The 16,650-nt window shown below is 46.1% G+C and overlaps 1 protein-coding gene across 2 annotated transcripts in view; it reads left to right on the top strand.

The window, feature by feature from the left end:
* The window catches only part of PACRG (parkin coregulated), a 299,322-nt gene that overhangs the window by 41,672 nt on the left and 241,000 nt on the right, over positions 1-16,650 (top strand). For both annotated transcript variants that reach the window (XM_070419164.1, XM_070419162.1), the window contains exon 2: positions 6,199-6,333. In XM_070419164.1, the coding sequence (XP_070275265.1) occupies positions 6,199-6,333 (135 nt within the window). The remainder of the gene's footprint in view (positions 1-6,198; positions 6,334-16,650) is intronic.

The raw sequence follows: 16,650 nt of genomic DNA, 5'->3' as shown, positions 1-16,650 counted from the left end.
AGCTCAGTGGCCGTGAATGACTTGGAGATCTCAGGGTGCACCGCCTGGCGGCAGCCTTTCTGGGTGCCGTCGGTGGGCGCTGGCCCGAGAGGCCTGGCTCTTTGAAGCCCAGTCATTGCTAAGGTGACGGAGCTGAGAAACATGAGCCTTGCCGTGCAGACCGGGGGGTGTTTCCGCGGTTCCTTTGGGCCTCAGTTTATCGAGGGTGAGATAAGGAGTGTGCGGGCCCTGTGAGCCCCTCTTGGCTCCACCAGTGGGTGAGTTCTCTGATGATACTGTGCCCTCGGTATTTGTTGAATGAATGGACACACATGCACGTCATGGAGGTGTGGGAAGGATCTCGGAGGTCAGCCGGGTAATTTTTTAATCTGACACATGAGGAAGCGGAGGCTCTGAAGGGTCCGATGGCTTGCAGGGTCTGTTGTAGGGCCGCTCACACCCACCCCCGTTTATGCGTCTGTGCTGCCTGTGCCTCCATGAGCCTCCTCGGATCCCCTACCAGTGGTCGGCAAACTCATCAGTCAACAGAGCCAAATATCAACAGTACAACGATTGAAATTTCTTTTGAGAGCCAAATTTTTTAAACTTAAACTGTATAGGTAGGTACATTGTTATTAACTTAATTAGGGTACTCCTATGGCTTAGGAAGAGCCACACTCAAGGGGCCAAAGAGCCGCAGGTGGCTCGCGAGCCGCAGTTTGCCGACCATGGCCCTAGGGAACGAGGCATAATTTATGTCAAGTAGGAGAGTGAAGCCTAGTACTGAAGGGCTCTAATTTTTAAAATTGGAATATTAGTCTTTCCACTCCGGTGACTCTCTTCATGTACTGATCTTTCTCATCCTCCCGACCTGAAAAACTATATGTTGTTTGTGTGTGTTTTTTTCATAATCATCATATGACAGTGCTAATTTAAATGTAACTTGTTACAATATTCATAATACTAACTTTAATTTTTATTTATGCTACTCATATTTAAACTAGTCTCTGCAAGCACATTAATTTATTTCATTTTAAGTATTGCACAAGCCTTAGATTTTAGCAAAATTTCCCCATTTATTCAAGTGAATTTCATAATACAAATGTGGGTTTTGCTATGAGAGGTTTTACATAGAAAGGAAATACGCATTTGGTCTCATTGGTAGTGAATTTTCAGCTATGAAAATTGTGGTAATAATTGATAATTATTTAGATCTGAGAAATATACAGAAAATGCAGGCAAATTCTGATTTAATAATAACAAAGGTGATAAATAGACAAACCGACTTCTCTGATAATTATTTCTAATGATTAATATTGACAGAATCCAGGTTCATAGGAAATTACAATGTATTTCTGTCTGGTTCATCTGAAACATAGAGGCACTTTGAAAGGCTGAGTAACATTTTTAATGGAAAGGAGCAGTTTTAAAAGGAGCAAGGCTTTATCTTGGAGCGTTCAGAGTTCTGCACATCTTTCTGCGCCATTAACCACCTTCTCACTTCTATAGGAGATTGTGGGGATATTCCTCCCTCTTCTTCTAAGTGACATCTACCTTGAGAACGAGACCTCTGAGTGACCCTGTGTCTCCAGGAGCACCAAGCCCAGGGACTTGGAGATACATATTCATTACATTTTTCAGGGCAGAGATGATATCGGTAGGACCGATTCTTGAGCCAATTTCTTAACTCTGCTTCTAATAAATACAGTGGGGCCTTGACTTACGAGTTTAATTCGTTCCGAGACTGAGCTCATTAAGGAGCTCGTTAACTCAAATTACTCTGTCAACTCAATGCAAAAAATCGGCCGAGAGACAGCTGGTATCTCAAAAAACTCGTTAGTCGGGACACTCGTAAGTCAAGGCCCCACTGTACTGTTGTTTATGCGTCCTTAGGTTCTTAAATGCACATTGATAAGTTTCTAACACTGAAAAACATAGACGTTTCTTTTTCTGGCCCTTTTAGTTATAAATATGTCTTCTCTTCTAGAATCCATTCAGGTTCTGTGATTACATAGCCTCTGAATTCAAGTGTTATGCCTATTGACATTCTTTTATGTCCCCATTTCCATTTACCATTGACTTTCCCCTCCGTTAGCAGTCACACCGTGGTAGTAACTCCGACCTTGACCAACCATAGCGCCCGAGGTTCCCAGAGGGTAGGTGTGGTTTCACTTTCATGTCCCACTTACTCCTCAGGGCACGGTGGGCGGGCTGTCACCCCCTCATGCCACTCTAGCTTTTTGAGTTTTCAGAGGACTTTCAGTTTTCTTCGTAACTGACCTCTGTGTACCATGTTTTAAAAAGTATCCCTGTCATTCCCTGCTTTCTCTGACACCATCCTTTCCCCATTCTCTTGCCATCAACCCTATTTATTCCCCCATAGAATCCACTTGCTATCAAATCTCCAGATATTGGCCCAGGTTCTCAGACTTTTTTTCACCATATACTCTCCCTTTGGAAAAGTTTAGCAATTTCCATAGATTTTTAAAAAATATTTTTTATTGATTTCAGAGAGGAAGGGAGAGGGAGAGAGATAGAAACATCAATGATGAGAGGGAATCATTGTGATCAGGAATTGAATCGTGACCTCCTGGTTCATAGGTTGATACTCAACCACTCAGCCAGGCCGGCGGGACCCAATTTCCATAGATTTAGCCCTCAATTTCAATTACAGACAAACTTCATCCATAGCCTAGGCTTCCTCCTCTCCCCCCAATAATCTCCATACAGATTGTGGCTTAATGGCCAAGTCTAATTGTTTGTCCTTCAGGCATTTCGAGCTGAATGTGAAGAAGCGTGGGGTTGTGGTTATTAGGAAAGGCTTCTTAGAAGAGATGAGATTTATGCTGAGTCTTGAAGGTGATTAGGACTCTTCAGGAGAAAGCAGTGAGGGGCAAGGGAGAAGTACAGGTTGATGGAACAGCAACATCATGGCGACCAGAGAGCAGGGCAGGCCTGAGACCAGCTGGTGTTGGGTGTGAATTAAGCTTGGGGTGCCTGCAGAGCAATGACTAGAGAGATCCCAGTCAGCGTGCACATATCTTTGTGTAGAGCATCAGTGGGAAATAATTTATGGGTTTTAAGTAGATGAGAGATATGATTTAATTAGCCTATTAGAATATTCATCATATGGTTGACAGAGGAATGGTCTAGAGAAGATAAAGCTGGAGGCAAAAGACTTTCCTACAAATAATTTAAACCTTTAAACACTAAACAAATACAAATGGAAAACAGAGATGGTGAGATATTTGCCACAAATGCAACCAATGGTTAATATCTTTCAGTATAAAAAGGTCATACAAATTGATATTAATTTGGAAAATATATAAACATACGTTCACGAATGTAAGCATATGGCATTTGTACTAAAATGAGGAAACATCATCCTCATTTGTTAAACACAGTAATCCAAGCCGAACAGAAGGAAGATGCTATGAACTGTGTTCCCTCAAAGCTCATCTGCTGACGTGATGGTGTTGGGAGGCGGGACTCTGGGAGGCCACTAGGTTTATGAGATGACCCCATGGGGGTGGGGCCTCCGTGATAGAATCAGTGCCTCTAGCTCTCCTCGTTCAATCAGCCTTGTGCCTTAGCTGTTTCCTGTTTAGATTTTCCCGACCCCAGTGACAAAGCTCACTTTCTATAGAGGCAGAGGGATTGGGGCTCACGTTGTTGCCAGCATTGGGGTTCTTGGGTTCCCTCAGACAGAAATCGAGAGGAAACCCCCGAGAGATTTCCAGACAGATTTTCTTAAGCGTATGCTTGAGCACCAGGGAGGCGGCACAGAGAAAAGGAAGGTGTCTGTCTGGCTCAGGGTCTGGCTTGGCTGGGGGCAAGGTGAGTTTATGCAAAAAGGTGGGCTTTTTGAAAAAAGGCGGGCTTGCAGAATTTTCCATTTCGGGTCGGTGGCTTCCTTTCCAGCTGTGTTGCCTGGTATGTTCTTGCACCTGTGCTGTGGGAGCAAGAGGGCAACGGCTCATTACGGCCACCCTAGGGAGGTCACGTAGAGGCCACCTGAGCACGTGGGTCGAGTTTACATAGGCACTTAGAAGGGAGATAAATTCAGCCACCCCTGCGTTTTTGAGCAGGGAGGGGAGTGGAGGTGAGCGTCTGACCACCTGGCCTTAACGTGGCTTCGTGGACACCCCGTGTTTTCTGGTCCTAAGCCCAGGCCCCTGTGCTGCCTCCGAATCTCCTTCCTGCTCTGTACTAACTCTCTGGTTTCTGCCAGCTCGTTGAATGTCTCCAAGCTTTGATTTCCTTGTCTGTTTTGTTGAAACCAATAATGTTCATAAACAATGGACGCAGATCTGCAGATCTTGTTATTTTTTATCCCCCGCCCCCTAATGCCAGGCCTTGGCCATCTCGTGCTTGTGAAGTTCAGATTCATCTTCCTGACTCCGCATTCTCCTGACCAGCCATCCTGTTGGATCTTGGTGGGATAGTCCTCCCGAAATAGGTCACCCACCTCACGTGGGTTTTCCCTGCCCTCACTGTTACCCATAGGGCCTGGCTTTTAAGGACTCCAGAGTAATCTATGTTTATTGAATATTTATTCACATAAATATTCATATATGCTCTTGTTATCTTTTGTGGCTGTTACTAACAAGAACATTGCTGTCATAATGCTTTGTTCTGTCATTAAGTTGTTATATTGTTAAAGCTTCCTGGAATAGCTACCTGGTGGTATGAGCTGCCGCCGCATCTACCATTACAGTCAGATTCGCTTAGTGTAATATTTTGGAAGCAATTTCCTGGCCATTTGGTGCCCATAGGTTTTGCGATAGTTCAGATGTAGTAAAACAATTACAGTTGGCCAATGGGGCAGACACTGGATTATAGTCGGTCCTACTCAGAAGCCTAGACTGATGGCCACACACTTGCTGGTCCTGGGGCTGCATTCCAGGGCCTGGGCGGCTCAGAGACGATGCGACTCTCGCTCACCAGGGGCGTAACCAACGGGTTTTCATGGATCCAAATTTCAGGTTGAAACTGATGACAATAGGAAATCAATGACTGTGCATTTTATTGTTTCAATCTTAGTGAGTCGGCTAAATGGGTCCATTAGAAGGACACGGTGTAGATTCCCCACCTAAAGGGAAAAGGTGGGTTTTGTTGTTGTTTTTAGCAGCTTCAGTTATGCTAACAATAGAGCAGCTGAAAAGGAAAATTTTAAACTGTATGATAAAGAATTTTCAAGAGCCTGAAATTCCTTCCTGCTAGTTATTAGTCCTGTGACCATATGACAGACTGTGACCTGAGTCCTACGTCCATTACAGCACATTCACTAAATGCACGTAAGGACCTCTGGCATCTGGACTTGCCCCCAAGTGCATTCGATACGGCGGCTCCCGAGTGCATGAGATTTTATTAAAAGCATTCTGCTGCGCTATCCACTCCTCCTAATTGGTTTATGGACAGCCCCCACCCTTCAGGCTGGTCCTAATTGCATTTCTCCACAAACCTAGTTTGATTTATGGCTCCTTGTTTGCCCTGCATTTTTAATAATAATAAATTAGAGTAAAATTCTGGAGACATTAAATAAAATTTACAGTGGTGGTTCTACAAACCTGGGGCTTACAGCAGGATTCCTAACAGTAGTTTTGCTTGTTTTTAAAGGCGTTTAGTCAAGGCACATCCTTCTGCGTGATTTCCAGTAATACCGTCTTTATTACGTTCCCAGTTATTTTTCACTGGATTTTTTTATGTACGGATTTTTAAATTACTTGGAATGTTGGAATGGATTGTGTAGAATATTAAGAAAATAGTATGATGTCCTTTTATAAGGTTGTGGATACATCTGTATTTAGAACAGAAAAAACATATATTCTCTAGAGATATAGTGAGGGAACATCTGCATAAAATTAGGCGATGTCCCTGCTGCAATTGTTAGGAAACTTGAAGTTAAACACTCTGAACTTAAATGCCTTTATTAAAAAAATTTTAAACTAATGTTCAGGCTTTTCTTCCGTATAAAGTAATATTTTAAAGTGACATTTTCTAGGAATGCTCTCTAAAGTAGCTTGAAATAAAGGAGACACTTAACAGTGGTTATAAAATACATTTGTTTGTAGTCGTGAGGTTTTCTTTGTTCATTATTAGTAATCTGCTCTTTACCATCCAGAGTATTTTAGGCAGCCTGGGCCTTAAGGACACCAGGCCTCGCCCTGTATATGCCTCGGTTTGGTTTAAAATCGGATCCTGCTGTTTTCTCTGAAGGTGAAAGGCCCGCCCACGGCAGGTGCATTTAAGGAGAGACCGACCAAGCCCACAGCCTTCCGGAAATTTTACGAGCGCGGAGACTTCCCCATTGCCCTTGAGCATGACACGAAAGGGAACAAGATCGCGTGGAAGGTAAGTCGGGGCCCCGCTGGAGAGCCCGCCGCTCGCCCTCCGGCTGCAGGGACAGCGCCCGGTGCCCACGCGTGGCCGGCGAAGCGAGGCGGCGGGCAGCCTCGGAGGGAGCCCCGGGCCGGCGGCCACCTTGACCAACAGTCCCATTCTGGCCGCCGAGGAGCACATGGCAGAGCGAGGTGCCTCCTGGAACTGCCTGGTGCCGGGACCTCTCCGCCTTTCTGAGATCTGGCAGCAGTCAGTGATGGAGCTGGTGGCGGGGCTCGGAGAGCAACAGCCATTTATCTCCCCAGACACGGCCTGTCCCGCGGGGCACTTGCCAATGGAAGCTCTCATTCCCTAAGGGGACAGGTCACGGGAGCGGGCCCAGCCCTGCCCCTCCCGCCTGCAGACGTGTCGCCCGTGTGGCTGACACGCGTGCCCGGTGAGGGTGACCTCCGCCGCCGGAACCTTTGCAGCACCGACACTTTTTTGACAAAAGGTTAATTGGCTGCAGAATAGATGTATTGCCTAATGGCTCCGTCTAATGCGGCCGCGTCTCTCGCAAAGGCTCGCCGAGGTCATTGGTAAAAACTCGTCCATCTCTTAACTGGGAAGGCTGTTCCATTTAATTTGAACAGGAATGGCCATCTCTCACCGGTGTCCGCTAGGTGATTATTTTTGTTACCAACGGCTTTGCTTTGGGTGGGATTTAGCAGCCAGAAGGGCTTCGCAGCTGGAAACAGAAAAGTGTGGTAACGTGTGTATGTGTCTGTGTGTGCGTGCGCGCATGTGTGTGCGTGTGTGTGTGTATGTGTGTGTGGTGTGTGTGTGTATCTGTGTGTGTGGTGTGTGTGTATGTGTGTGTGTGTGTGTGGTGTGTGTGTGTGGTGTGTGTGTGGTGTGTGTGTGCACGCGCGCACGCGCCATCGGGGTAAGGAACACAAAAGAATTTTTCCAAATGTCATTTAAAGTAGGCGACTGACCCATCTAACTGAAAAGCCCACGGTAGTGTCTGAAGGCGAACTAGGAATTGTTTGTAATCAGTAGCAAATGCATTTATGCTAATAGGTAAAATGATCGAGTTGAGGAATTCATCAAATGATCTTAGAAAGGCTCATTGGTATGAACTTCTTCCTTTTTAATGGAAAAAACAAAACGGATTGTTTGCCTTATTTCTCGTATGTCTGTATGTGTTTTCATATAATTATCAAACATTTCTAAACCTCGAGCAGACATCTGATAATCAGTTATTGAACTTGGAATTGTTACAAATTATTTGGCAAGAGAAATCTGAAGGGGTCCTTGTTGAATTTTGTCACACATTTTTTAGGATGCTGAAGGACATTATTACCATGTTTTTAATCATCTCTATTAACATGCAAAATTAGTTATGTGAAAATGTGCCTATTTTAGTTGTAGTATACTAGTAAATACATATTCCCAACACTTGACCATGGTTTGGGGTTTGTTTATATTTGATTATGTTTGTTTGTCTACTTACTGTTTACACAAGATAACACAGTGGAGGTTTCTAAATATGAGAAAGAGTATGCCACATTTCTTTATAAAAAGTGAATGGTTTTGGTCTTTTAAGTAATTAAAGGAGATAAAAATGACATCAATAAAAAGAATGTATAGGTGTTTTGACCGCAAATAATCCTGTGGGTAACTTTCAGAAATGTCATGAGACTAGAAAAAAATTCATCTTGACAATAACATGTAAGGAATCATTTTGCTGTATCTCTGCTAATCCAACAGTCTGGAGGGACGTAACCTGCTCTCCTTTTTCCAGCGTCATTAATTCTTTTAAGCGACCGCTGACTGCGGTACTGATGCAGCGATCTGAAGCGACACAGAGAGAGGAGGCAATGCATTTGCTGCCACGGGTAGGAGAATGGCGTGCATGGAAAGAAACCTCTTATCCCGGGACCCGTAGACCTCGCTCTTCTAAGTTGTGCTGAACACTTTTCAGTTGTGCTGTTTTAATCCTGGAAATGAGACGCTGAGGTGATGAAGCACAGGCTTGGTATTCCTCCCTCTTCCTTGGCACGTGCCCTGTGGGGGCCTCGGTACCTGCTAGGAGCCCGTGACTCTTCGTTGGGGTGCATTTCAAGGAAGGGGGTCCTGCATATAGAACAGCGGTTCTCAACCTTCTGGCCCTTTAATACAGTTCCTCATGTTGTGACCCAACCATAAAATGATTTTCGTTGCTACTTCATAACAGTAATGTTGCTACTGTTATGAATCGTCATGTAAATATCTGATATGCAGGATGGTCTTAGGCGACCCCTGTGAAAGGGTCGTTCGACCACCAAAGGGGTCGCGACCCACAGGTTGAGAACCGCTGACTTAGAGTCTCTTCTCTGAACCTTGCAGGCTGGCGGCATCTCAGGCTCCTCCCCCTTGTGAGGCTGAGGAGGCCCCGCCCAAGGTGTCAGGCCCCCTGCTCCTGGCTCTGAATTGGCTGGCCGACCACCATCAACAGGACTCTGAGGTTGTGTCTTGTAAAGGACATACTGAGCCCCGAAAATAGAAGGGAGACTTTGAGACAGGTAGATGGCAATGCACGTTTAGGTCTCTCAGTCCACATCCTGAACTGGTGTCACAGTTCGGTGCCCATGGCAACGGCCATTTGTCCCACCTGCCAAATGACAGGGCAGACCGAGGGGCGCTGTCCGTGTCCTTTGATGATCTGGAGGAATCTCAGAGGTCGCAGCAGCGAATGCAGCGCTCAGGCTCAGCCTGGCCAGGGCCCCGCCACCGAGCTGCGCCGCAGATGTGGCCGCTAAGCACTTGCAATGAGCCCAGGGAGACCCAGGAACTGAAATGCTAATTTTCATTAATTTTAATTTGAATGGCCACATGGTCACCATAGTAGACAGAGCTGCTCTCTGCTCTCAATTAAGATAATTGCAGTAAAAACCATAAAAAGCCCAAGCCTGCTACCCAGACAGAAGACTGTGGGGAGGTGGGACTCGCTGTGAAAATGAGCAGATCGGGCTGATGGTGTGTCGTCGTCACGGCCGTACATGCTTAGCACACGCTCCTTGGCAAATACGAGAAAGTCTTACAAAATGTTTGTGGTGACATTGTCTATGGATAGGTCAGTGGCAAGATGAGTAGATCTGACCTAGAAGATGAAATATACCAGCAAGCTCTGCCATGCTTTTTTATTTTTCAATGTTCATTTTCTAAATATAGCAAAGAAATTTGTGATTAGCGATGGTTAAAGCCTTAAAACGCCTCATAATTAAAGGGTGTCCCAAAATTCACGCAAGAAGTAATTTTGATAGAAAACTCAGGTTTATAATTAAAAATTGTAAATTTTTTATTAATTCATAAAGTATACAGGATAGGGTTATGTATGGAATAGAATATAGTTTATGCCAACAAGCCCACGACCACCCATGCCTTGAAGGAGGAAATTGAGCGCTGTGTCAACGAAATTCAGCCACATTTATGCAAAACGGTCATGGAAAATTCCAACAAAAGAGTGCGTATGTGGCAGCAAAGCTGTGGAGGCCATTTACCCGATATGCTATTCCATACATAACCCTATCCTGTATACTTTATGAATCAATAAAAAATTTACAATTTTTAATTATAAACCTGCGTTTTCTGTCAAAATTACTTCTTGCGTGAATTTTGGGACACCCTTTACTTAAACATGGCAAACCTGCCCGTTTCCTGCGTTTCCTTGGCTGTCCTGACACGAGCAGACGTGACTTGGTTCTGTCCGTGTAGCTTCCATGTCCAGAGCACAGGCGCCAGCAGTGGCACAGGGCACGCCTTTCTGCTGCCTCCCAAAGCAGTCACGGTGGGACCAAGGGCCGCTTAAACCTGTGTCTGCGTTTGCGAGTGTCCCTGTGCATCCCTGACTCCTGTCCTTGGCCTCAGACCGCGAGGACGGCGCTGGGGGTAGAGGCGGCCTCCCGCGCCACATCCTGGAAGAGAAGAAATGTTACACAAACTTGCAGAATGTCCAGGTGTTGTCTCCCCCTCCGCTCGGAGGAGGGTGGAGGGAGGCCCGAGTGTAGAAGGGGATGCTTTGCTGGAGAGGAGGTTTAAATTGCACTAAAAGCCAACATTAAAGCATGAGTCACAGGGGAATATGAAACGCTGTGGGTGTTGGCACTGCTTTCCTGTAAACCATCCTCTCTCTGCCTCCAGACAACCCTCTCCCAGTCCCTCCCCCCCCATCAGTTTAAATCAGCCCCAGGTCTTTGATCCTCCCTCCCCTCCTGCCTCTCCTTCCTCTCCTTCCCAGTCCCCTGGCCCTGCCTCCTCTCACCCCCCCCTCCTTCCTTTCCTCTTTTCTTACTTCTGGGACCCCACGTTCCCCCTCTAGCTCCTCCAGGGTTGATCCAGGAGAAGGAGCCAGGAGCCCGTCGAGTTCTCTGTTTCGGGCAGGATCTGTGTCATTGGGCGGAGTCACCCAAATGAACTCGAAGAAATAGCGGTTACTGGCACCGTTAACAGGGACACACGCATGAGTCAGAGGTGGCACTGTGAGAGTCGCCATTTTTATATAAATTGTGATTCTGAGCCATTGATTTAAAATAGCACTGGAATACATGTCATTTTAAAATAACCACTTGTGTGCAGATCCCGGGAGAAAGCTGGAGAAAATTAGTCACATTTGGTTTTTAAAAACAACGAAACGGCATTAGAAACCATTTCGTCTGGAGACGAGACCAGCTGGGGCTGCACCCGGTGAGCCTCACCCTTGCAGTCCAGAGGCTGCTGGCTGGGGCATGTCCTGGAAGCCCCTTCCCCGTCGCCCAGCCACCGTGCCCCGTGGACTGTGACCTCTACTGACCTGCTAGGACCGTGCGGGGGGAGGCCGGGGATTAGGGAGTTTGGTAAAAAGAGGCCCCGTAACTCCAGCCAAATGAGGATGTGATACTAGCCCTGTGCCAAGTGCAACTGAAATCTCGAGTCTTCACATTGTCTAAGGAGCGGGAGGGCTCCAACCGGGCTTGTCCTGGCCTCGGCTCTCCCATTGGCACCTGCCAGCCCTCGTCCGCAGTGTCGTGGTGGGCAGTGGGCCTCTTGGTTTTTATCTTCAGTGTGACGTGTAAATGATCTTTAGAGCCAACAATATTGAAAGAAACTCAATAAAACCAGAACTGGTGCACGTGGCGGGTGAGACTGGACTCACACAGCCTCCCTTTCTGCCTGAAGTGTGTCTTCCCGCCGGCCTGTGGGAGGTGCACGCAGCCCCCCACCTCCCACACCCGCTCAGGTTCCTGTAGTAATGACGCAGTTACAGGTTGACTAACACTAGGATCCTAAGACTTTGTTTTTCTGTTAAAGTGACGTCATTAATGAATGTGAAGTAGGTAACTGAAAACACACTTTTCTATGTTTTTGACCAGTGAATTCTATAAACGCATTCATTTCTATATCGACACCCCAGCTTATTACAACAAGGTTGCACGTTGCTTTACACAGTTAAAATATTATAAGAGAACGAAAACCGGGTGGGGGCCTACAAGGTGCAAAGGAAGACGGTCGGGAAGACGGCGCAGCCTGGAGTTCCCTAAGGCGGGGGTCCCTGTCTGTGCCCCTATTCCATGCCTTCACCCCCCCCGCCCCGCCCCCAGCCTACAGCAGCAGTGTCTTCCCAGTGCATTGTGGGTGGCGGTGAGCCTGCTGGAGTAGGTCCCTCACCTTTGACCTCCAATGACGCTGCTTCACTGGCCATGTCTGTCTGTCTGTCTCTCTCTCTCTCTCTCTCTCTCTGCCTCGCTTTCCAGTCTGAAAGGATGACCATGCACGTGATGTTGGACATGGCTGTCTCATGGGGAGCTCTAAGAAATACCTTGTCATAATTACTAAAATAAATATATTTGGATCCTTATGAAATACCTTAATACGGATTAGGAATTAGCCACCGAGACCAAGTCTCTGGAGGTATATGCGATAGTTTCGGTGGGTTGCCCTTTTATCCTGAAAACGCTCCTCATATTGTACGTCCATGCTCTACCAAAGGCTACTCATTTCTTAATCTCCTTAAATTTCAAAATGACAAGTTCATTTCTTTTTCCCAACGACGACTAGTAAAAATGCGCGTCCCCCTGTAACATCCAAGGAAAGAACACGCTGGGCACAGGCGGCCTGGATGCATAATCATTTCTCCTGAAGGTGCCCGGCATCGCCTCCCATTCTGCATCGCCCCACAAGTTGCTAATACTCGTGTGTGACTGGACTCAGAGCCTTTCTCTGGTATATTCTCCTTTCCTTCAGTTCTTAGTGTCATGAACTATAGAAACTGTGCCAAGGGGGCTGTTTTCATGGATGTAACTGATAATTCCCTATTAGGAAAAGGCTGCTGACTAGAATTATTATGAAATGTGTACTGGTTTGCATACAGTTAAAACCAGCCCCAAACCCTGACAGGGCGCCGTCTGTAGATGCTGTTGCATTTTGAAGGAAGGCACACTGACGCGATGCTGTTGCATTTTGAAGGAAGGCACACTGACGCGATACCTGATCCATCGTCTCCGGTACATTGCCGTCAGAATTCTATGGCGTTGGGTTAATATTTTAGCCCTTCGGTGGCTTCAGGTTCTAACGTTTCAGTATCTTGAGGGTTCCAAATCTTTATCTATTACCCCACCCAGGGGAAGCCAGTGCTGATGTCTGAAATCTCGTAGGCAAGTTTCTTTCCGAGCGGAGTAATTTGTTTCCCACGAGGGAGCGTGACTGTTCTGGGAGAGTCGGGCTTCGCGTCCTCTGCAGGCAGCCAGAGTGCGGGTTAGGGAAGCAGGCCTTCCTAGCATTTGTCAGGCACATTTCACCAGAAAAGTGACAATTTACCTGCTTTTTGGTTCCACTATTAATTCCTCTGGGATTCACTGTCAGAGCTCAGTCTTGGAGTCTTGAGGAAAAGGATCCCTGGCCATTAACGCGCTGGGCCGAGTGTTTGGAGGCAGCCACGTCCACAAGGAACGCCGGTCTTTTCTTCGATGCAGATCCCTCTGCCCGGAAAGTGTGCGGCGGGAAAACACAGCCAGGGCTCAGAAATACCTGCAATGTAAAGGGGCCAGCTGACCTCTGACAGCGAGATGAAGGGCTTTCTGCTGAATGGGCCGGCGCTCGCCTCCGCCCGGTAATTTATGTGAGAAATTAGTGGGAATGGCTCACTTTTATGGGCAGGGCTGCCTGTAGCCAGCCTGCAGGAACCTCCTCCCCCACGCCTCCATCTGCTCTCCAAGCGAGGGCATATGCCAGCTCTTCCAGCTTGCACGTCCCTGATTTACAGCCCCGGAAAGTGGCGGAGAGTGAAAAGAAAGGTCGCCTGTCGCTCTGTGACGTGATGTGGTGGGCACCGGCCCCCACGACTCACAGGGCCCGGGCCCAAGGGAAGCGAGCAGTGCTGTGAGCTTCAGACCCCTGGTCCGGGGAGCACTGGAGGGAAATTTCACAAATCACTCCCACTTGTCATGTTAAACGGCCCCCACTGTGGAAATGGAGGAGCAGCCACCGTAGCCCGTTTGGCTCAGTGGATAGAGCATCAGCCTATAGACCAGTGGTTCTCAACCTTCTGGCCCTTTAAATACAGTTCCTCATGTTGTGACCCAACCATAAAATTATTTTCGTTGCTACTTCATAACTGTAATGTTGCTACTGTTATGAATCATAATGTAAATATCTGATATGCAGGATGGTCTTAGGCGACCCCTGTGAAAGGGTCGTTCGACCGCCAAAGGGGTTGCGACCCACAGGTTGAGAACTGCTGCTATAGATCAAAAGGTCCTGGGTTCGATTTCAGTCAAGGGAACATTCCTTGGTTGCAGGATCCTCCCCGCAGGGCCCTGGTCAGGGCTCATGCTGGAAGCAACCAATTGGTGTGTTTCTCTCACATCGATGTTTCTCTCTGTCTTCACTCTCTCTCCCACTCTCCCTAAAAACCAATGGAAAAATATCCTCGAGTGAGGATTACAAAAAGAAAAAAAGAAATATGGGAGTAGCCCTTGGTTTCGTTAGGGTGCCACAGCTGGGATACCCCATTGTCACTCACCCACCCATGAGTGGGCTTGCTGCCCCTCCCCCCTCAGATCTTGTCGTTTCCGGGGAATCGGTGCTCTAGTCTGGACAGTAGCGCCTGTTGCCGCGAGAGGAAATCCTGTGTGGGGACCCACACTGCACTTTGGCGACATCTCCGCACCTGCCTGGAGAGAGTCTCTGTTCTTTGCAGGTGCTGATTTCATGAAGGCTCCTGTCTGTCTGCTCACCTGGCACACAGCCCTTTTCTTTGCTGAAGCACTTTTGAGATCAAAAGTTCTTTGACAAATGACAAATGAAATCAGAGAAAAAAGGAAAAATCGATGTTTGCTTGATGTTTTCATCTAGAGGGTCAAAGTGTCTCTTTACATTCGCGGCTTCTAGGTACTCTGTGAGTTTCCAACCCCCTGCAGTTGTGTTAAAGTTTGTCCTTTTCTACCAGGTAAAATCTAAATACGATGTTAATGCATAATCATATCAATTTTAATCAATATTTGAGGCAACAATTTTAGGAAATTACAGTTTATTTTTGTCACAATGAAGGTTATTTGTGACAAAAACCTTGAAAGTTTTATGGTAGGATAATCAGTTGAATCATGTAAAAACGTATAAATTTGTACCTGTATTATTAAGATTTTACTCTCAATATGAAATATATACTAGTACATGTTTATTTCATAAAATGAAATATTGAAAAGTAGAAGGAATAAAGAAATCATTCATCATTCCACCATTCATTGAATGCAACTGTGTCAACATCTTTCAAAGTATCTTAGTATGTCTTATCTTTCTTTGTGTGTAGGTGAGAATAGTGTACCACTCATTTTTTAAAAGCCTTATTATTGAAAGTATTCCATATGTCCCCTTTTTTCCCCAATGACCCCACCTCAGGCCCTCACCACCCTATTGTCTCTGTCCAAGGGTTGTGCATATCTGCGTACAAATGCTGTGGTCGACCTCTAACCATCCTCCTCCACCCTCCCTCTGAGACTCATCAGTCTACTTCATGCCTCTATGTCTCTGGATCTATAAATAAACTGAGATTCAACTCATTTAAAAAATTTGTCATTATATGAAATAAAAATTATTGGCACTTACTAAATTTTCTCATTTTTTTGAGTTTTAAACCAATAGATGATTGCTGTAGAAAATTTGGAAAATGGATAAAATTTATACAGAAGACAGCATTCATCTGAGATACCAACTTTCAGTATTGTGTTGATGTTTCAGTTCAGTCTTTCTTCTACATATATATTATACTTTATTGAAATTATGTTTCATATGATGATTTTTAAGAAAATCAAAGGAACATTCAGGGATTAATTAGCAGAGGAGATGAATAATGGACATAACGGCCAGTGGAGTATAAATTATTATTAGCTTTCCCCAGCTCAACTGCAGCAACTAACAAAAAAGACAACCATAGTGTAGTATGCTTTTTAACAGTCTCTTAAAATTTATCTTTATTGTTGAAAGTATTACACTTGTCCCCCTTTTATAATCCCACTGGCCTTCTCCACCCTGCCCATGCTGCCCGCCACCAAGCCTTCCAGTGGTCTTTACTGAACACCTTGGAGGAGATACGTGCGAACACGGCCTGTGCGGCTCTGCTTTGGCAAGGTCGCACGTGGCTTCTCGTTTCTCATGCCCGTGCCACGGCGCCACCACAGAAGTAGATTTGTCATTGTGAGCACCTCATTTGTTTATTTATGGAGAACAGGAGCGGATATTAAGAAAAAGAGATTCAATATGAACACACATTGCTTGATTTTGGGACAAGTATAAAAATGGACAAAGACCATTAACAGAATCATGAAACAAATCTCTGTTCCCCATCTAAGACGTATCACAACAGTCCTACAGAATTTCAAAGACTGTGTTCCGGTCTGAATAAGGGACAATCCATAAAACTTTTAAGCCATAAATTTTCATTTCTGGAGTTCTTATTTAGATTCATATCTCTATACATGTACATGGGTTGATTATTTCTGAACTCTTGAATTTTTTGAAGACATATTTGATCTGTTTTTGTTTGATTACTGATTTTCACAGTCTGGGTAATTGCAGTATCTATACTAATAAAAGGGTAATATGCTAATTAAACTGGGAGACCTTCCAGGAGACCTTTCAGACGTCCTTCCAGACAAAGCCATGGTGGCGGGGCCAAGGCAGAGGCGGTTAAGGGCTATCAGGCCAGGAGGGGAGGGAAGTTGGGGGTGATCAGGCCAGTGGGGAGGGAGTTGGGGGCAAGCAGGCCAGCAGGGGGGCAATTTGGGGGTGATCAGGCCGGCAAGAGGGGGCAGTTGGGGGTGAGCAGGCTGGCTG

Source organism: Myotis yumanensis, unplaced genomic scaffold (assembly GCF_028538775.1).
Source record: "Myotis yumanensis isolate MYYU_CA2020_CCGP unplaced genomic scaffold, mMyoYum1.0.hap1 SCAF_6, whole genome shotgun sequence".
Lineage (NCBI taxonomy): Eukaryota > Metazoa > Chordata > Mammalia > Chiroptera > Vespertilionidae > Myotis > Myotis yumanensis.
The sequence above is the reverse complement of the archived record's forward strand: the minus strand, read 5'-3'. Positions and strand labels throughout refer to the sequence as shown.